The sequence below is a fragment of the Chanodichthys erythropterus genome, chromosome 9, assembly GCF_024489055.1.
Source record: "Chanodichthys erythropterus isolate Z2021 chromosome 9, ASM2448905v1, whole genome shotgun sequence".
Lineage (NCBI taxonomy): Eukaryota > Metazoa > Chordata > Actinopteri > Cypriniformes > Xenocyprididae > Chanodichthys > Chanodichthys erythropterus.
Window position 1 is genome coordinate 5558430 of NC_090229.1, and position 23145 is coordinate 5581574.

At 34.5% G+C, this 23145-nt stretch overlaps 1 protein-coding gene across 1 annotated transcript in view; it reads right to left on the reverse strand.

Annotated features, from left to right (window-relative positions):
- Positions 1-9221: 9221 nt before the first annotated feature.
- lrrtm4l2 (leucine rich repeat transmembrane neuronal 4 like 2) overlaps positions 9222-23145 on the reverse strand; it is a 68273-nt gene continuing 54349 nt past the window's right edge. Inside the window, exon 4 of the mRNA XM_067395605.1 lies at positions 9222-9287. Within this exon, the coding sequence (XP_067251706.1) occupies positions 9222-9287 (66 nt within the window). The remainder of the gene's footprint in view (positions 9288-23145) is intronic.

Genomic DNA, 23145 nt, shown 5'->3' on the forward strand with positions numbered 1-23145 from the left:
ATACAGAATGGGACTGATTGGATGCCAGTTGTTCTGATTAAACTTTAATATTAGGCTTACATATTAATGCAGCACTCCTTTATGCTGTAAGTAGTCATTTAGCAGACTCCTTTTTTTTGTACAAAGTGTATTGCAGTTAGGCTAGAGAGAATAGTGGTCCAATCTATCGATCGATCAATCGTTCCTTGCTTTCTTCCTTTGTTTCTTCGTTCCTTCAATCGATCTATCATTCGTTCGATCTATTGTTCGTTCTATCTATCTTTCGTTCATTCAATCTATCGTTTGTTTGTCTGTTTGATCTATTGTTCGTTCATTTCGATCTATCTTTTGTTAGATCTATCATTCGTTCGTTCATTCTTTTGTTTGAGCTATCATTCGCTCATTCGATCTATCATTCTACTATATAAAAAATGTCCTATTCTGTATTTTATTTCTATCCTTCATTTGTTAAATCTATTGTTCTATCTATAAAAATATTTCTTATTCAATATTTTATTTCTATTCTTCATTTGTTCGATCTATCATTCGTTGGTTCGATATATCGTTCATTCGATCTATCATTCTATCTATAAAAATATTTCCTATTCTATATTTATATCTTCTAAGCTCAAAAGCTTTTGTTCAATCATTCAATCTGTTGTTCGTTCATTTGATCTATCGTTTGTTCAATTCATCGTTCGATCTATGTAAACAATCTATTTCCTATTCTATATTTTATTTATATCCTTTATTAGTTCGATCTATCGTTCATTTGATATCAGTCATTCGATCTATCATTATATCTATAAAAATATTTCTTATTCTATATTTTATTTCTATCCTTCATTCGTTCTATCTATCGTTCATTCGATCTATCATTGTATCTATAAAAATATTTCCCATTCTATATTTTATATCTTCTTTCTTTTGAGCTTTTGTTCAATCATTTGATCTATTGTTCGTTCAATCTTTCGTTCAATCTATGTAAACAATCCATTTCCTATTCTATATTTTATTTCTATCCTTCATTCGTTCGATCTATCATTCTTTAATTCGATATATCATTCATTCGATCTATCATTCTATCTATAAAAATATTTCTTATTCTATATTTTATTTCTTTCATTCGTTTGTTTGATCTATCATTCGTTTAATCTATCATTCTATCTATAAAAATATTTCCTATTCTATATTTTTTCTATCCTTCATTCGTTCAATCTATCATTCGTTTATTCGATCGATCGTTTGTTCAATCTATCGTTCAATCTATGTAAACAATCTATTATATTTTATTTCTTTCATTCGTTTGTTTGATCTATCATTCGTTTAATCTATCGTTCTATCTATAAAAACATTTCTTATTCTATATTTTATTTCTATCCTTCATTCATTCGATCTATCATTCGTTCATTGATTTATCATTTGTTCGAGCTATTGTTCATTCGTTCAATCTATTGTTTTTGTTTTCATTTATTTATAAATATTTCAGTTATGTGTGTCTGTATGTACCTTTTGTTCCCCTGATCTATGTACAGAATGTGCATTTTAAGACATCTTAAGGGTAAAAATTAGATGACAATGGATAAAACATGAAAAATTTCATGAGAAACTGCATTTGGGTTTGGAATACATTTTTTTTTTTTTATTATTATTATTTGTTTTATATAAGCACATTTTAATATAAGTGTAATGTTATTGTCCTGCAGGATTCAAACCTACAACCTTTCAGTCACCAGCTCATGTTTTTAACATTGACAAATCACAGTCTTTCAGGAAAAGTATTACTTTTATTTTTCTAAATAAAGGGAGCAACATACATACTGAGGATACAGATAAAAATACAAATATCAACATATCTTTTACCTCTGGTCCGGGAGTTAAGTCTGTACACATGAACATGACAAGCGTTATGATCTTGTTTTTGTGTGTGTGTGTGTGTGTGTGTGTGTGTTTTATTTTTTTGGTGATATTTGTATGAAATGCACACTGCAAGGCACAGCCAGGTGTAGACTATCACAGAGAATGGTGAACATACAGAAGCAGAGTTGATCACAGTGTGCTAGATGTGTATTTGTAATGGATTCTTAATGAAGGAATGTTCCAGGTCCAGTAAGCAAAGCTAAATGGACAACATCTGTGACATGCTGTTGATTTACCAGAGAAAATCATTTCAACCTCAAACCATCAGTTTGTAAAAACAGGCACACAGTGCATTTACCTTAATGCACTTACAGTAGTACGCTGTCGGCTAAGGCATTGAACAAGGTTAAACTGTAAAGTACACCATTTTGAAAGTATGGTGACAAGACATAATGGCCCGGTTTCATAGACACGGCTTAGACTAAGCCAGGATTAGACCTTAGTTCAATTAGGGCATTTAAGTAGCTTTTATAAATGTGCCCTACAGAAAAAAAAGAAAAAAAACTTTACTGGTGTGCATCTTGAGAGAAAACAATGGCTCTGACATATTAAGATATGTCAGTGCAAGTTGCTTTCAGTTAAAACAGTTCAAACATGCATTTTAGTCTAGGACTAGCTTAAGCCATGTCTGTGAAACCAGGGGAATGTGTTATCCATGTTATGTGTTAATGAGAAATGTGATTTAAAGACACCTTCTGACTTTTTCTGTACAAATTTATATCCAATATAACACTCATCAAACCTTCAGAATGATTTCCATTTTAAGTGCATCAATGTAAACAAGATCAAACTGGTCTGATGTTGTTAACCAGGGTCAGTACTGCTGCTCACTGTGCACAAATTACACATTTCCAGGGGGAAAGATTAATTCTGTTATAGCTACCTTGCTATCCAAGATTATGTTATGAAAGAAAACGTTGGATGAAAGTGGAAAGACGTCAGATTTTGTCACTAAAACAACTTACTATAGAAGAACCTCACAAGCAATTTGTCATAAACATATATGTTTATTCTTCCTTGGAACATAATAAGGAATATTTGTTTTTCATTTTCCCATGAGTGAATCAGAACTGGCACTATTGAGCTCCAAAAATGACAACAACAACAAAAAAATCAATCCATACGAGATATGGGCTAGATTGTGTGCAAAATCCCAACATTCAAAGTCCTCTCTGAAGCCATGATAACAATGTACCGGATCCAAAAGCAATAGAGGAACTGAAATAGAAAGTGCACAAATCAGATTGACCATTTTTATGTTACTTTTTGTCCTTTTTGGAGAAGCAGTTCCTATTTGAATGAGCCAGATTGGTTAAAATTCATCATTTGTACAAATCAATGCCTTTCTGTGGTTGAGATCATGTCACAGAAGTTGTCGATAGACTTTAATTTATCTTGAACCCAGAAACTTTCCTTGAAACTGTCCTCGCTTTCAAATGTCTCTTCTGTCATTGTGAATCCTGTGAGTGTTGCATATGACATGGGTGACTGTTTTCCTTTAACTCATGCATGATGTTTCTGGTATTAAAGTACAGGAGGAGCAGTTTAACCTTCGTACAAACATTCACAAGCACAGATTCAGATTGTCAGTGCAGTTAACCTCCAACCATTCCATCTGTCTCCGGGTTTTAATGTCCATATAGTCCATAGTTGTGCATCACTTACTTTTTATTGGGATCCAAAATCTAACACTACAAAGAGTTTCTATTTTGCATTTTTAGATCAATTTGGTAAATATTTTTCAGTGCAAATGACATTATCAGCATGACAAATTGAGTGGAAAGTTTAATTAAAAAGGTGACCTGAAAAATGACCATGGATTTAAGGTCAGTGCCATTTGGTTGCATTAATGATCTAGGAATAAGAGTGTTTTAATCCCTATTGAAACAAGAAATTAGCATGGCACATACCAAAGAGCTTCTCTCTTTTTTCCAGGTTTTAAGGGGTGAAATAATCCCAGGTTTTCATTGTTTAATTGTGAAATTTTGGACCTATTAGCAATAGGTACAATTTTGGGTTAAGAGTTTCTCACATATATTGCAATTCAAAACATCAACAAATGGAGTTTTCTGATGCCGCTGAATTTAGAATAACCGTTTATAGAGACAAATCCATAGAATATAACATCACAGCATTTCTATTTTAAAAACATAAAGAATCCTCATTTTCACACGAAACACATGTCCTTAAATTAATAAAATGTGAGGGTTACTTGAGAGAGCAAAACTGGCCAATTTGTCCTTGACCCTTTTCACACATGCAAATCAATAGTTACACCTTTACTGTCTGTCTACTTTAGAGCAGTCATAATAGCACAGAACCTTGAATATGTTCAGCTAATAGACGTCTCTTAGAGAAGCGAATTGCATCAGCCGTGTTTTCATCATCAGCCTAGTTTTGCTTTAGAAACTGAAGGTCGTTGTACTTTCTGAGAAGTGGATGGGTAGCAGAATATGCATTGGTATTGAGCGATCAACATGTGAATAGCCTCCGTGAACTATAGAAAAGATCTTTTTAATCGGACTAAAAGGAGGTATGAAGAGACTTCATCACGCTTTAGATTGAGAGGCATGATTAAAGGGTTAGTTCACCCAAAAGTGAAAAATATGTCATTAATTACTCACCCTCATGTCATTCCAAACCCAACACAAATAAAGGTATTTTTGATGAAATCTGAGAGCGTTCTGTCCCTCCATTGACAGCTACGCAACTACTTTGATGCTTCACAAAGTTCATAAAGAGATCATAAAACTAATACATATGAATTGAGTAGTTTAGTTTTCTGAAGAGACACAATCGCTTTATGAGAGTTAATTCTTTTGTTACGCATCACATTTGAGCTTCCGTGAGAACCAGTGAGGTCCATTCTCATGTTACGCATCACATTTAAACTTCTGTAAGAACCAGTGAGGTCCATTCTCGTGTTACGCATCACATTTAAACTTCTGTAAGAACCAATGAGGTTCATTCTCGTGTTACGCATCACATTTAAACTTCTGTAAGAACCAATGAGGTTCATTCTCGTGTTACGCATCATGTTTGAGCTTTCGCAAGAACCAATGAGGTCCATTCTCGTGTTACGCATCACATTTAAACTTCTGTAAGAACCAGTGAGGTTCATTCTTGTGTTACGCATCACATTTGAGCTTCTGTAAGAACCAATGAGGTTCTTTCTCGTGTTACGCATCACATTTAAACTTCTGTAAGAACCAGTGAGGTTCATTCTCGTGTTACGCATCACATTTAAACTTCTGTAAGAACCAATGAGGTTCATTCTCGTGTTACGCATCATGTTTGAGCTTTCGCAAGAACCAATGAGGTCCATTCTCGTGTTACGCATCACATTTAAACTTCTGTAAGAACCAGTGAGGTTCATTCTTGTGTTACGCATCACATTTGAGCTTCTGTAAGAACCAATGAGATTCTTTCTCGTGTTACGCATCACATTTAAACTTCTGTAAGAACCAGTGAGGTTCATTCTTGTGTTACGCATCACATTTAAACTTCTGTAAGAACCAGTGAGGTTCATTCTTGTGTTACGCATCACATTTGAGCTTCTGTAAGAACCAATGAGGTTCTTTCTCGTGTTACGCATCACATTTAAACTTCTGCAAGAACCAGTGAGGTTCATTCTCGTGTTACGCATCACATTTGAACTTCCGCGAGAACCAATGAGGTTCTTTCTCGTGTTACACATCATGTTTGAGCTTCTGCAGTAGGTTTGTTCTGGTGCATCAAGCAGGTTTGGTTGAGCTTCTGTTTATGTTCGCTGATCAATTTTTATATGTGAATAAAAGCCTAAATTAAATGTTCATCATATAAAGCGATTGTGTCTCTTAAGAAAATTTGGACTAAACCACTCCGTTCATATGGATTAGTTTTATGATCTCTTTATGAACTTTTTGAAGCATCAAAGTGGTAGTGGCGTAGCTGTCAATGGAGGGACAGAAATATCAGATTTCATTAAAATATCTTCATTTGTGATCCAAAGTTAAATGAAAGTTTTACAGGTTTGGATTGGAAAGACATGAGAGTGAGTAACTGATGACAGAATTGACATTTTTGAACTATCCCTTTAAGCACATGTTTTTATTTCTTTTTTTATATTATACCTCTGACGATTCAGTAAATCGGGGGAGAGCCATTCTCTTAATCTGAGATCTGTGAAATATTTGGCTTGTTCTTCAAGAGGATGTGAAATGTTCGTAAGTAAATTGCATAGAAACCCCCACAGTCAGACCGTCCCGCCAGTGACATTGATAGATTGTGTGTTCTTGGCAGATGCAGTTCTCCCTAAGAGGATCTGATAACATAAGACTTCAAGGGTGGGCATTTCTCACTAAAGGACACATGATAGCACACCATTCAGTGGTTTGCTTTACACATTTTCTCAGTGGAGTTTGCATAGGCAAACATAACTATCACTATTGCTCAGAATTAAGAGCTATTTTAGTGCGTGACTCATCCATTTGTAGTTCATTCGCAACGTTTTTACTTTGGACATGATACCGCAAATCATGTGGCTTGTTGAGGAGAGATGTGCTATTACTTTTCTAAGTTATCTGACTTATGATTTCTGCCTGGCAGGTGATAAAACAGGCAAAACATTCCCACAGATATAGAAGAAAGGACTCAAGCTTTTAATCTAGAGATCCGAACATCACAGAGGCTTGCATGTGGGCCTTTTATGATGGTGCAATAACCCAGAACACCATAGCAATGCACTAAAACCATTTAGTACACCTTTTTGGCCAGTTTTGCATGTGCAAGCATCACATTTTCTAGTTAGTATACCTCCAACTCAAATTTTAGCCAATAACTATGACCAATAACCTTTTGTTTTGCTTTGGCAGGTTTCATTCTCATTCAGCAACTTACTTGCTAAAGCCACAGCTTCATATACATTAACCAATTATGATGGATGTAATAATAATGATTATACAAACATTTAATGGGGCTTTTGGCCAGATGGCAGTGCCTGTGCAGAATACTTCCAGTGGCTTTCTGTCCATTTCCATTCATTCACTGATGTACTGGTTACACTTATCTGCATTATTATATAGGTTTATCCACCTGTTGCACAGACATGCTTGTTACATGTGGCTTGTTTCAGATGTACCAGATACCATTCAGAAGTTTGATGTTTTTTGATAGAAGTCTCTTACGCAGGGCTGTGTTTATTTGATCAAAATACAGTAAACACTGCAATATTTTGAAATATTATTGCAATTTAAAATAACTGTTTGCTATTTGAGTATATTTTAAAATGTAATTTATTACATTTAAACAGCCTTGCTACTTAATATTTTTGAAATGGAGATCTTTTATAACATTATATATGTCTTTAATGTATTTGTTTGATCAATAAAATGTGCCCTTGCTGAATAAAAGTGTTAAATTCTTTTAAAAAAAGACCCCAAACTTTTGAATGGTAATGTCCTGTAAATCTGCAGAGAAGGGAAATACTAGTGTGGTGAATGTAGATGGTTGTTGTGGAAGCTTGTTTCCACCACAAAATAATTAGTATTTACTTTATTAATTCTTGACTTGTCAGGCAATTGTCAGTTTATATCTCACAATTCTGAATTTGTATCACGCAATTGCGACTATATCTCGGAATTCTGAGAATAAAGTCAGAATTGTGAGAAAAGTCGCAATTACCTTTTTTTTTTCTTTTTCATTCCATGGCGGAAACAAGCTTCCATAGGTTGTTGTATGGTAGTAAGTGTGTAAATCTTAGAAAGGTTTTGTGTCAGTGGTTCTCAACAGGACCCGGATTTTACATTGGAAATCAAGTGGTGACCCGAAGTGATATCTAAATTGTTTATCGTACAAAAAGTAAGTAAAAAATGTCCTTAAATTCAAACTTTAAAATGTAGTAATATTTCAGAGAAATGCAAAGTCCAGCCAATATGCTAAATTATTAACGTGACAAAAGCTAACAATTTTGGTTTGTAAAGTATGATGCTCTCATCACACAAATAATTCATCATATAAAACACATTGTGGTCAATGCAAACCCTGTGAACCCGTATTTAACGTAGTCTGGGTCATATTTTCAATTCAGTAGTTCTGTTCATGGTTTTTGAGGACTATGTCATGCACCCTCTCTAATTTGGCTGCATATTTTGTCTAGTAGATGATCGTGTGCCAAAATACTGTGGAGTTTGATTGCACACACCTTTGACGCCAAAAACAAAACATTTATTTTGCTCTCCTGACTATGCATGATTATATGGTTAGCTGCAATTTATTGTTTATTGTCTATGACCCCGATCAGTTGAGAACCACTGTTTTACGCTATGCAAAGTTTGCAGCACAAAATAATGACAGTTGTGGTTGTTCTAGAAAATATCCGGTTTGTTGATGGTTTGATCAGTGGCTGTAGATGTCGGGCGACAAGAAGGCATCCAGATGCAAGTGTTTCAAATATGTGAAGGTATCTCAGAGTTTTTAAAGTCGATCTCTCTTTGATTAATCACGTAAGGATGATACGGTGCTCATACAAAAATAGTCAGCTAAATTTTCGGTCTGAACAAAGAGAAAGGACAATCCAGGGAAAGCATGGAAATTCCAGGTTTAAACGGAACAGAAAAAACAAAACACATCCACAACACACATACTATACCCACAATTCAACTCTCCTGTGGTGAGTCCACGTTCAGCCAGGGTTGAAATCAAATCACAGTGGGAACTTTTGGTGAGGTTACAGTCCTTACAAACAGGCTTTTTTCATTATGTTTTCACAGCAGTCAGAAATATCTTCTGTTGTCATGCGGTCCTTGGAAACATCCTCGTGGGTTGTGCTCAATCGAGCAATTACTGTCCACTGATCACAAGAGAGACGTTTCCAGTGGTTCGGCATGAATACATCACTACACAACACAAAGGGATGAACAGGACGGGAGGTTGGAGGACGTAGGGACGGTAGGTGTCGATTCCGTGGGGAGAGCAGGCAGTAGCTATCATACAGCAACAATGGCAGCGTCGAGAAACATTTTGCTGGTTCATTATGGAGAGATTTGCCTTTGCGTGTTTTGCCAGCCCCATTGTGGGGGATGTTTATTGTTGGTCGAAGTGACTACCAAACCGGTTTTGCTCGAGGACTGGGTGACAAATTGATGCCGTATCCACTTGCTCCACTATTAAAAGGGTCCAAAACGAGGGGTTGAGGATGTGTGCCGCCCATCCCGCCTAATTCTTTTCAGATTCTGCTGCTTTTGTGTTGGAAAATTCTCAGCGCTGAAGCAATATCCAGGAAAGGCTTTATCTGAGCCAATGCAAATCGTAATGGGCAGTGGTGCGTTTTCTCACGGGCCCCCTCAGTGAATTGTGGGTATGTCTCCCATCCAAGTCCCCGGTAGCGGTCTGGGATACGCGTATGCATTCTGTAAAAACAACCGAGAAAGAATAAGGTTTACATGACAAATATAGCATTGTAGTGGGCACTTTTCCAACACAATTGGAATGCATTAAGCATGTTGTTTACACCCAGACTCAATGCAGCCAGACAAATTAGCTTTCAAATGTGTTTAATTTGATAGCGTTCCCAAGATGATGTTTCTTGTGCAAACAATCCTTTGCTTTTAATCGAGCTTAGCTGTCTTAGACTCTCGCTGAGCAATCAATTAACTGTCAGAACTATATATTTGGTATCTTTCTTCCTGCAGCAAGAAACATTTTTAAAAGCATGTATTTGTCCAATTATCTTTTAAATGGTGTGTTCGTGAGGCGAACGGTTCACTTAATTCACACGTTTCACATCCGCTCATCTTCATGTACAGACTAACCTGTGCTGTGCGGCAAACAGCTCTTCATGTTTAAAATCATAATTAAGCATTAAAACAGTCCCTTCTGGTATAGAAGCCATGCATGATTGGTTGTTTTGCATTAAATGCGAGTTACCGCATGCATACAAATCATCTGCAGTGCTACATATCTTCCCTGGTTAAAATGTGCTTTCATCCAGTCAACGCAATCTTTTTGTGTAATTATGTGCCAAACGGAGGAGTTTACATGCTGCTTTTATTTTGCAGAGTTAGTTGAATATATGATATTCATTCTGTGTGAAGACACAAAAACAGTAGGGGTCTAATCTCACAATCGCAGGGCTCCACAGAGTTGTAATTATTGAGCTTCTGAATAAATCATCTTTCACGTCTCGAAAAGTGGACCAAGTGGGATTCGGTATCCATGTTTGAGCTGAACATGGAGAGGAAGGCGTACTTTGTTTCTAGTGTTATTATATTGACTGTATAGGCAATTCAAAAACATTATGTGCAGGAAACATGCTTGCATAATAAGCAGAATATGTTGACATGATCAAACTAATTAGGAAAGTTAAAGTCTATTTACAGAAAGTATAAATAACTGGCCTTGAATTAGTGATAAAGCTGTGTTCACTCCACCCACCATTGCTTTGACAAAGTACTAAGAACAACAGCATCAACTTCCACTGTGTGACTAAATCTCTATTTGCACTTTTTCTAAAACGGATACTTTGTGTTGCTGTTTACATTAGGTGCAAACGGTATCTACTGCAATCTCACTCGGTTGAACAGTTACAGTTGCTCTCACTGTAAATAGCCATTGACATGAAAAAAGGTAAGAAGGTGGTTGTGCTTTCTATCTATCTATCTATCTATCTATCTATCTATCTATCTATCTATCTATCTATCTATCTATCTATCTATCTATCTATCTATCTATCTATCTATCTATCTATCTATCTATCTATCTATCTATCATCTTTTGATCGTTCGTTCTGCTATCTATCTATCTATCTATCTATCTATCTATCTATCTATCTATCTATCTATCTATCTATCTATCTATCTATCTATCTATCTATCTATCTATCTATCTATCTATCTATCATCTTTTGATCGTTCGTTCTGCTATCTATCTATCTATCTATCTATCTATCTATCTATCTATCTATCTATCTATCTATCTATCTATCTATCTATCTATCTATCTATCATCTTTTGATCGTTCGTTCTGCTATCTATCTATCTATCTATCTATCTATCTATCTATCTATCTATCTATCTATCTATCTATCTATCTATCTATCTATCTATCTATCTATCTATCTATCTATCTATCTGTAGTTTGTTCATTTCTATATATTTTCCTTTCATTCTCGTTCAACTATTCTATCTATCTATCTATCTATCTATCTATCTATCTATCTATCTATCTATCTATCTATCTATCTATCTATCTATCTATCTATCTATCTATCTATCTATCATCTTTTGATCGTTCGTTCTGCTATCTATCTATCTATCTATCTATCTATCTATCTATCTATCTATCTATCTATCTATCTATCTATCTATCTATCTATCTATCTATCTATCTATCTATCTATCTATCTATCTATCTATCTATCTATCTATCTATCTATCTATCTATCTATCTATCTATCTATCTATCTATCATCTTTTGATCGTTCGTTCTGCTATCTATCTATCTATCTATCTATCTATCTATCTATCTATCTATCTATCTATCTATCTATCTATCTATCTATCTATCTATCTATCTATCTATCTATCTGTAGTTTGTTCATTTCTATATATTTTCCTTTCATTCTCGTTCAACTATTCTATCTATCTATCTATCTATCTATCTATCTATCTATCTATCTATCTATCTATCTATCTATCTATCTATCTATCTATCTATCTATCTATCTATCTATCTATCTATCTATCTATCTATCTATCTATCTGTAGTTTGTTCATTTCTATATATTTTCCTATCATTCTCGTTCAACTATTAATTCTATATTTCTTTATATCTCTCTATCTATCTATCTATCTATCTATCTATCTATCTATCTATCTATCTATCTATCTATCTATCTATCTATCTATCTATCTATCTATCTATCTATCTATCTGTAGTTTGTTCATTTCTATATATTTTCCTATCATTCTCGTTCAACTATTCTATCTATCTATCTATCTATCTATCTATCTATCTATCTATCTATCTATCTATCTATCTATCTATCTATCTATCTATCTATCTATCTATCTATCTATCTATCTATCTATCTATCTATCTATCTGTAGTTTGTTCATTTCTATATATTTTCCTATCATTCTCGTTCAACTATTCTTTCTATCTATCTATCTATCTATCTATCTATCTATCTATCTATCTATCTATCTATCTATCTATCTATCTATCTATCTATCTATCTATCTATCTATCTATCTATCTATCTATCTATCTATCTATCTATCTATCTATCTATCTATCTATCTATCTATCTATCTATCTGTGTTTTCTGTTGTTTTTGGATGAGATAACCACTAACCCAGGGTCTCTTTTCACCATGGTGAGAGTTGCTTCACTAATGGCTTTTTAATTTGCACCTCATCAGTCCTGCAATACAAATTTCCAGACTGATAGTGCTCACCTTCATTGATTTTAGCCTTCCTCAGTGATTCTAAATAAGGCTGTCCATCAGAGGTACTAATTTCTGTACAGAATAGCAATTATTATCATAATACCAGCTCTGGATTGTTATAAACGCACCTCTGTTGCCTAACTGCCCTTTCCACTCACGTCAGCGCTCAAGCGTGTTAACACCTGCATGTGTTTGTATGCAAACTTGTCCTTGATTTATCAGCCCTTGTGAACAGAGGACAGCAGCTCCAAGAGAAGCGAGCCAAACACTGCAACACATAAACATGCGCGTGTATAAATCTTGATGGCCACTCCACCTCTCTGCCTGTACAATAGAATCATGAGTCATGCGGTGAAGCAAATTAACTGATGGGCCACATAAATTCTTATGATGACAAATAAAAATGTCAACATCAACACTTGGCTAGGTTTGAACACATTTCATATAATGTGGCAGATGGATGAAGTGAATCAAACAGTAGAAAGACCCAGAAAGGTTGAAGCTTATCTTTCATAACTCCAAGAGTCTTGCATAATCTTTTTATGTATATAATTATTAGTCATTTTATATGTCAACATGCATCAGACGTTTCTCAGAAAATTCCTTAGGGAAAAATGCATTATTTTGTAAGCTATATAACATCTACTGACCAAATTAATTTCAAACCTGCTTGCTTTGATTGTCCATGGACATCCAAAATAAATTTAGAAGAATCTTCAATCAGTTCTTTGTTACGCCATCAGTGTTCATAATTGCCAAATTTGACATCATTAAATTGGTAAATATGGCTCTTTTATGCTAATGCTCTTCAGTTACTTTCATGCTCTATACTCCAGTTCTTTTGAAGTCAAATGACGGCATGTGCAAGGAAAAGATTTATAATCTTCCTCTCTAAAACTCAAAAATGAAGCCATATGATCACAGCATTGTGTAGTTTCAGAAGACCTGTATATAGTGCACAAGCCAATCGTGTAACTAGTTTATTTTTACATTATTCCAATTAGAATCAGATCCCCAGAGGTGATTGCATGTATGTGCACACGGCATTTACACGCCCACCCACAGGACTCACTAATTCTCCAATCAGGTAACATGGAAATGGGGAAAACTGTGGAGTGAAATGAGCATGTAGGTCATGCGACAATTTACTTTTTGACGGCTGTGATGGCAGTATGCAAATGCACACCCAGAGGGGTCGTAAGGGTTTGGATCTGTAAAATTGTCTCTATTACTAGCAGGAGAATGACTTTTATATGTCAGATGTTGGTAATTGCTGAAAAAAAAAGAAAAAAAGAAAAAACATAAGCATCTTCAGGGAGACATGAGCACACTACTCTGACATTTTCAGAGGGGAAAAAGTTTAACTGCAGTTTTAAGTTCCCCCTTTATGAAAGAAGGCAAAATGTGGAACAGCTTGTTAGCTGTGAATAACAGAATCAAGTTAAAGAAGTTCCACAATTGCAGGCGTGCTGATAACTGAGAGAGAATTTTGACCTTTTAAAGATGTATATTCAAAGCTCTCAGCAGGAAATACTCTTTTACTGGCTGATTAGACTGCAGTTCTGTTTCTTCAGTGCTGTTTGGATTTAGAAGCTGGCTATTTTTTGAAAGGGAATACTAGCATACTGTGCTGTAGTGTTGGCATGCTACTGGAACTTCCATACACTACCTTGAAAAATATCAATATTCAATACCACAAATATTATTATTATTATTAGGAATAATACTTTTATTCTACAATTTTAATAATAATATAATATTTGTATTATATAGTTTTAATAATAATAATAATAATAATAATAATAATAGTAATTAATAATTAGTATTATTGTTACTATTTATTATCCTTTTAAATTTATTTTACAGTGCAGATGTATTACAGTAGTAATTTCTATCTCAGGAAAATAAACATTAATAATTAATAATTAAATAATAATAATAATAATAATAATAATAATAATACAATATATCATTAATTTCATTATACAGTTGTATTTATTTTTATTATTATTAATAAATCATTTATAAAATTACATAATAAAATATCATTTTAATATTTTACAGTGCAGTTGTATTAGTAATATGTCTATTGTTTTTATTGTAGGTTATACTGTAAAAAACAAAAAACACAAAAAAAAAAACAAGTTTACCAGACAAACTCTATTTTGAAGGTTGAGTGAAATATCGAGTGTGAATACTATTTATTTATTTATTTATTTATTTTTTTTCAATTTTCCTCTTTTTAGGTCATTTTGCATGAGCAACTTGAAATATTAAAAGCTGCTGTCTATGCTCTGCTTGATCACCAATGATGCAGATGAATAATTTGTGATTTTGGCCAAAGCATGGGGACATATATTCAGAATTAACATGAATTTTATTGTAAAAGTTGTACCCCTGGTTTAAGTCTAGTTCTGGACTAAAATGCATGTTTAAACTGAAAGCAGCTTGCACTGATATATCTAAAAATATGTCACTGCCAACACCAGTAATGATTTTTTCTAAGGCATGTTTATAAAAGATACTTAAATGTCCTAATTGAACTAAAGCCTTAGTCTAAGTCTGTGAAACCAGGCCTTTGTGTTTCGTCACCATTAGAGTGATTAGTGTTCTCTTCTGTGAAGTTTCTGCTAATTAAGATGATCATTTAGAATTCAGGTATATCTCCAACTCTGCAACATTTCAGTTTGCTTAATAAACTAATACACAAGTTAGATAAACAAACAAAGTTCCACATCACTATTATGTACTGTAAATATTCAGCTTAACTTAAAATTCAGGGAATATTGAATTTTGATCCACAAGTAAAGAATGTTTATTGTTATAGAGCTTCTTATTTTATGTTTGTTGAAAGCATAGGCCAACTTTAAGTTGATAAAAAAAAATTTCCCCAAGTCCTGAAGCTGTTTGCCTCAAGTTTGAGTTTTTCCACTACTTTTTTTGCAGTCACAGTGTTCAACATAGTGTGCTTTTATTCCTCACATTTTGGTAGGTTAATAGCTCTGATGTACTTAAGCGAAATTGTAGAACTGGTGTGACATCATTTAGAACAAAATCAGGCAAAAAAACGAAACTTGTTTAGGGAGTTCTAAACAGTTTGCCAAAGCGAAAAAACTTCCCAGAAAAGTTTTTTCTTTTTTTCTGCTTTTTTTTTCCCACAAAAAAGTGCCTAGCGACAAATCTAGTGACTTTTTTTGACAAACCTCAGTAACTTTCCAAATGTCACATGACATTGGATCGCTTATCTGCTGCGTTAGGCAGAATGCAAGTACGACGTGATGACGTCATGGATATGCTAATTGATACATGACGTCATCTAGCGAACTTTAGCGGCTTTTTGTTCAGGCTTTAGCTACTTTCCTTTGAAAATAGTTGGCAACACTGGCTCAGTCCATCAAGGTCAGACGTCCTTTATAGTAGAAACTAAAGTTGTAATTCTAATTGAAAGAGACACTGATGCTGTTTAATACTGTCAAAACTTTTACCCCTAAGTGAAGAATGAAAAAGAAGTTCGCCATGAGCCGAAGCCGTAACCTGGTAATGTGTGTTTTAGCTCTAAAGTAGTAGTTCACCCAAATTTTTTCTCATAAAATCCTTATTTCTTCAGTGGAGTGCAAAAACACTTTGTCCTAGCTGCTCTTTTTCATGCAATTAAAGTGATGAAATGTACAGTAGTATATGGAAATATAATGTATTTTTGCCTTCTTATGGAGCTTGATAGCATCCGTTGAATGATGAACGGTTCTCTTTAACAAAATGTGTCTTTACTTATCAAGCATAATTAAAAATTTCTTTGCCATAACACACACATACATAGAAACAAGCTAAAATAACTTTATGCTCTGAGAATTTAAAGCAACAGAACACTATTATGTTCTACGGCATCCTTTGATTGTATGGAAAAGAACATATCAGACATTCAGAACAAAACCTCAATTGTGTTCCATGGAAGAAAGAAAACTAGAAGAGAACTCTGAAGGAACTGCATGAGAATTACCCTTCTGTTTAATTAGCCACTGGGTCGAGGGTTCAGGCAAATTCTTCCTTTCTCTGATGAAGTCTCATCACGGTGTGTGATATAAATAGCCTTAACATCCTGCCGCACAGTTTGTTTTTAATCTGCACCTTTAATCCAAGATGGATTCTGCTCCATGCTTCTCTGCTCACTTTAATTTCCTCTCTCACTCCTTAAAGTGTGTTGAGATAGAGAGGAGACCGCAAGGGCAGTAATGAAGCGATTGTGCCAATGGATTTCTCTAATAAGGGAGGACTTCCTCTAACCTCTGAGCTCAACCATCCCTCAAGCTCTGCACCTCTTCTGTTGTACTGTGAGAGTGTGTGTGTGTGCGCGCAGGCAGACGGTATGTGCATATGGTGAGAGGGCAGCAGCTTTCAGCAGATATGGAGCTGTGTCTATCTTTAACTGATGGAGGGAAATGGAGGAGAAGAAACAGAAATGGTTGCGTTATATCAGTAGGACAGGAGAAACGAGAGCTACAGCAAGTAAATAACAACTCAGCGTTGATACAATGAGTACATTGGCAAAAGTTGCCTTTCGATTTCGGTTCCCTCATCTTAGTTTAGTAACTGGAGACGTTTGCCAGATTAGTGCATCAAACATGTGTAAGATCCTCCTGTGTTCTGTTTGACACAGTTGTTGGAAAGTTAACTAGATATCCATGAGCAGAACTGCTTATTTCTAGGCTTGATTCTGTGAGATAATCACAAACTACTTTTAGACAGAAAAAAAAAATGCAAATTATGAATTGCTGTGCAATTACAGCAATTAAATGATTGGTCTATTATTGTGGTATGAACTATTTCAGATAAAACAGCCTTAATCAGAACGTGAAAACAACCTGTGGTTTGTCATTTTTGAGGTCTCTTGCTTCTACGTTTGTGGTTCCTAGGCAGAAAAAAGCTATAATGGGAGTCTGGATGTGACTTGTTGCAATCTGATTTTAACCTTCAGGAACAGTTTTTCACCAAGATTTCACCAAGTGCAACGTGTTCCTGAACCAACATCTTTGTTGATCCTGGAACAACATTCCGATCAAACGATTAGATTTGAGGGACAAGTTTACAGTTTATGTCAAGTTTAGGCTTACAGTCGGGGTTAGGTGCTTTTTCACCTATCATTTCACTGTGATTTTAGAGGATAATGTATGGGTAGGGTTAGGTTTAGGGGTAGAGATTATATGTTTGGACAGGAGGAGAAACAAAATATGTTGACCCTGGAAGGTGTCTCAGGCTACGTTTAGACTGTCAGTCCAAATCCGATTTTCGTGCATATCCTATTGAAACCCGATCAGATTTAGCAAGTGTGAATTGCAAAGAATCACATGAAATGTGATTTTTACAAATCCGTTTTGAGCTACATTCATATGTGGTTTGAAATCCTATTCAAATCGCATTTCTGGAAATCTGCTTCAGTCTAACTGGTCTTTATGTGACTTTCTCACGCCACGTAAAATGTAAACATCACGTTGTTATAAGAAACATGCTGAAAGTCGGTGCAGGAACAAGACTGTGTTATTACAAAGTGCCGTACGAACAGAAAATGACAATATGACGGATGCATATTTTGAAACCGGTGGAGACAAGCGCGGAATAAAGCCACTCATACCAGTCTTGTACGTTGTCTTATTTACACATTGTCATGTTGTAAATAAGACAACATCTGTATTGCAAACCCCTCCATGTTGCGGTTGTTGTTGTTTTTGGGGTATACCTACCAACGCAACAACAGAAACCAATTGTCACGTCCCCGGTCATTCCCGGACTACATTTCCCACAATCCTCCCTGGCAATCACCTGCACTCACTTCACCAATCAGTAATCACCACACTCAGCTGCAGCACATTATCCTGACTATTTAAGCCACTCACATCCTGTCATACTTTTCGAGGTCTTGTTTACTCCTGTAACAATTCTAATCTTTATTTCCCGTCTGTCTGCTTGTTTCTGATCCTGTTTATTCCCCGTGTATGATATTCTGCTGCCTGCTCTTTGGACTGTTTATTGTTTCCTGGATTTGTGATTGTTATCTGCCAGCCCTGACCCATTGCCTGTTCCTCGACTACGATTCTGCCTGCTCTCTGCCATACCTGTTTGCTGTTGTGCTGCCATTGCCTGTCTGACCACGAACTCTGCTTAATTAAAGCTTGCAAATGGATCTCACCTTGTGTCCCGCCTTATTACACCAATGCAGATAATCCGGAAAAAAGAAAGAGCGGCAAGGGCACACTAATCGGATCTGAACGGTTGCGATACACAGTGTGGACAGTCAAAAATTTGAGATCAGATTCCATTTGGATACACAAATAAACGGATTTGGACTGACAGTGTGAACGTAGGCTTTCTATGTGGTGGTAACACATTAGAAGTAACACAATGCTTTACTTTTAAATTTACAACAAAATATCTAAGTTACTTTTTCAAATAAGTAATGCAAGTTACTTTGTTTTCCCATTTATTGACTGACACCATGCTCCTGTCCCCATGTTGAGAGAAATCCGGAGTAAAGGTGCGTACAGGCCATGTTGTAACTACCGTAATTACAAGATTTTAATTTGTAAAAGTGTTCATGTTCTCATAGAGCTTGTAATTACACCATGTACTTTAAGATGAGAATTTTCGGAGGGCTCAGAATAGAACGTCACGCGTCGTCATCTTGAGACTACAGTAATTACGACATGGCGTGAACGCAGCATAAGTAAGGCAGTGTAAACATGATGCTTATTGTAGTTCTAGACTGAATGTGAGCATGCATTTATTCATCGCACTTGCACAAAAACAGATTCAGTATTCTTCAAAAGGAAGAAAACAGTGAAATGCAAACTTTTTATATTTGTATACACAAACCTGCAATACCTTTTGATGATCCAATTCAACCATAAGAATAAGCAAAACTGACTTGCGTTAAGCCTCACATTCATGTTTCTTTTTCTTTTTTAATCGCTCAAGTAAAAGTGTTGAACTTTCTTCTGACATCCAAAATGGCAGCACAGCTGAAAGGTTTGAGCTGCGCCCTCTACTGTACAGGCGTGAATTTGCATTTCCTTCAGCCTGAGGCTTATTCATTTCACTTCTGGTGTGAAAGGGCCTTTACATTTGCCAAATATATATATATTTTTTAAATTAAAAAACAAAAAAGTAATGCAAAACTGATGTAACACATTACTTTATATAAAAAGTAACCAAATAATGGAATTAGTTACTTTTTTAAGGGAGTAACACAATATTATAATGCATTACTTTTAAAAGTAACTTGCTCCAACAATCTTTGGGAATATGTTCAATGGTCTCTATATGACGGATGGAGGAGGGGTTGAAAAATAAGAGAGCTTGATGACATCAGCTGCATGTTAATTGATTTTTATAATGGCTAATGTACAATACCATTCAAACGTTTGGGGTTAGTGAGAAAAATTAACACTTTTATTCAGAAATGATTTATTAAACTTATCAAATCTGAAAAATATATATTTCAAATAAATGCTGTTCTTTTGAAATTACTTTTTAAAAAGTATCATGGTTTCCACAAAAATATGAACTCCTTTCAACATTAATAATCAGATTTTTTTCTTGAGTATCAAGTCATCATATTAGAGTGATTTCTGAAGGATCATGTGAAACTGAAGACTGGAGTAATGATACTGGAAATTTAGCTTTGAATCACAGGAATAAATTACATTTTAAAATATATTAAAATACAAAACAGTTATTTAAGTTGTAATAACATTTCACAATTTTATTATATTTTTTATATTAAAAAATGCAGCCTTGGTGAGCAGAAGAGACTTTTCAAAAATATTAATAACTCTTACTAACCCCAAACCTCTGAATGCACTTTTTTTTTTTTTTTAATTATCATTTTTATGATTCATATTAGACTTTATAATATTAAGAAAGTAAATGTCAGTTTGGATATCATGTTGACTTATGCATTGCTTTTGATCCAAGTGAAAACAAGGGATGTGCATCTTATGCAAAGAATGAGAGTCTCAGGAGGGAGGATTGAAGCTCAGTGTTGGATTATCTGTAATATTATATTCTCCTCACACACAATATGCAATACTCTGAGGTCATATGAATGGCTTCCTCCACAGGTTGATATTTTTTTGTGTGAAGCCACTTAATATTCCTCAGAATATACTACACATTTTATGTGGCAGTTATGAGTCACCAAACCCAACTGCAGATTTTACAGTATTACTTTTCAAATATGAAATCTTGATACAGAAACACTTTAATTCGCATTGATCTATATGATTTGATTATTCAAAGCTCATGAAACAAATCACTCTTCACCTTGCAGCACAATCCATTTCCTATGTAATGCACATAAACATAATATTAGCATCTTCACCATGATCTGCAGTCTGCTCCTGACACAAAACAAGCACCGCATTCTCCCTCGGAAAACGCTGCAGGCTCAGAAAAATGTGCCAACTGCATGCAGTCTATTAATGCACTTCATCTTTTATCTCACCCATTTAGACTGTTGATTTAAGATTGCTAATAAACATGACGTCTGTGTAAACATCGTCCTTGGCTTACTCATGGGAAGAGCTGCATGCATTTTAATTCTGAGTGCAAATTTAGAGTGATTATTATTAGGCCTGTTTTGTTGCAGGAAGTGATGGAGTTATCAGTTCATTGATAGTGTTGTTGACTAAATGATCAACATGAGTCACAATCACACAAAGTATGCCTGTTCACACAGCTTCCCAGTTTTGATCAATATTGCTAGGATTTGAAAATAATTATTTTAAAATATATATTTTATAAACAGTGTTGTTTCCACCATGAAATAAACAATAAAAAAAGTTAACTGCAATTTTTTTCTCGCAATTGCAAATTTATATCTCACAATGCTGACGTATTTCTCAGATTTGCAAGATGTAAACTCACAACTGTGAGTTATAAAGGGAGAATTGCGTGTTATCATGTCCAATTGTGAGGGGAAAAAGACATTTTTTTCCTCAGAATTGTGAGTTTAAATCTCACAATTCTGACTTTATAACTCACAATTGCATGTTATAAATTCAGAATTGCAAGATATAACTCACAATTCTGTGAAAAAAATAAGAAGCAATTGCAAGTTTAAATCATGCAATTCTGACTTTATAACTCACAATTTTGACTTTACATCTCACAATTTTGACTTTACATCTCACAATTCTGACTTTATATCATGCAATTCTGACTTTATATCTCACAATTCTGACTTTATATCATGCAATTCTGACTTTATATCTCACAATTCTGACTTTATATCTCACAATTCTGACTTTATATCTCACAATTCTGACTTTATATCATGCAATTCTGACTTTATATCTCACAATTCTGACTTTATATCATGCAATTCTGACTTTATATCATGCAATTCTGACTTTATATCATGCAATTCTGACTTTATATCTCACAATTCTGACTTTATATCATGCAATTCTGACTTTATATCTCACAATTCTGACTTTATATCATGCAATTCTGACTTTATATCTCGCAATTCTGACTTTACATCTCACAATTCTGACTTTATATCTCGCAATTCTGACTTTATATCTTGCAATTCTGACTTTATATCTCACAATTATAACTCGCAATTCTGACTTAGTAACTCGCAATTCTGACTTTATATCTCGCAATTCTGACTTTATATCACGCAATTCTGACTTTATATCTCGCAATTCTGACTTTATATCTCGCAATTCTGACTTTATATCTCACAATTCTGACTTTATATCATGCAATTCTGACTTTATATCTCACAATTCTGACTTTATATCATGCAATTCTGACTTTATATCTCACAATTCTGACTTTATATCATGCAATTCTGACTTTATATCTCACAATTCTGACTTTATATCATGCAATTCTGACTTTATATCTCGCAATTCTGACTTTATATCATGCAATTCTGACTTTATATCTTGCAATTCTGACTTTATATCATGCAATTCTGACTTTATATCTCACAATTTTGACTTTACATCTCGCAATTCTGACTTTATATCATGCAATTCTGACTTTATATCTCGCAATTCTGACTTTACATCTCACAATTCTGACTTTATATCTCACAATTCTGACTTTATATCTCACAATTCTGACTTTATATCATGCAATTCTGACTTTATATCTCGCAATTCTGACTTTATAACTCGCAATTCTGACTTTATATCATGCAATTCTGACTTTATATCTTGCAATTCTGACTTTATATCATGCAATTCTGACTTTATATCTCACAATTTTGACTTTACATCTCGCAATTCTGACTTTATATCATGCAATTCTGACTTTATATCTCGCAATTCTGACTTTATAACTCGCAATTCTGACTTTATATCACGCAATTCTGACTTTATATCATGCAATTCTGACTTTATATCTCGCAATTCTGACTTTATATCACGCAATTCTGACTTTATATCATGCAATTCTGACTTTATATCTCGCAATTCTGACTTTATATCATGCAATTCTGACTTTATATCTCGCAATTCTGACTTTATAACTCGCAATTCTGACTTTATATCACGCAATTCTGACTTTATATCATGCAATTCTGACTTTATATCTCGCAATTTTGACTTTATATCTCGCAATTCTGACTTTATAACTCGCAATTCTGACTTTATATCACGCAATTCTGACTTTATATCATGCAATTCTGACTTTATATCTCGCAATTCTGACTTTATATCACGCAATTCTGACTTTATATCTCGCAATTCTGACTTTATATCATGCAATTCTGACTTTATATCTCACAATTTTGACTTTACATCTCGCAATTCTGA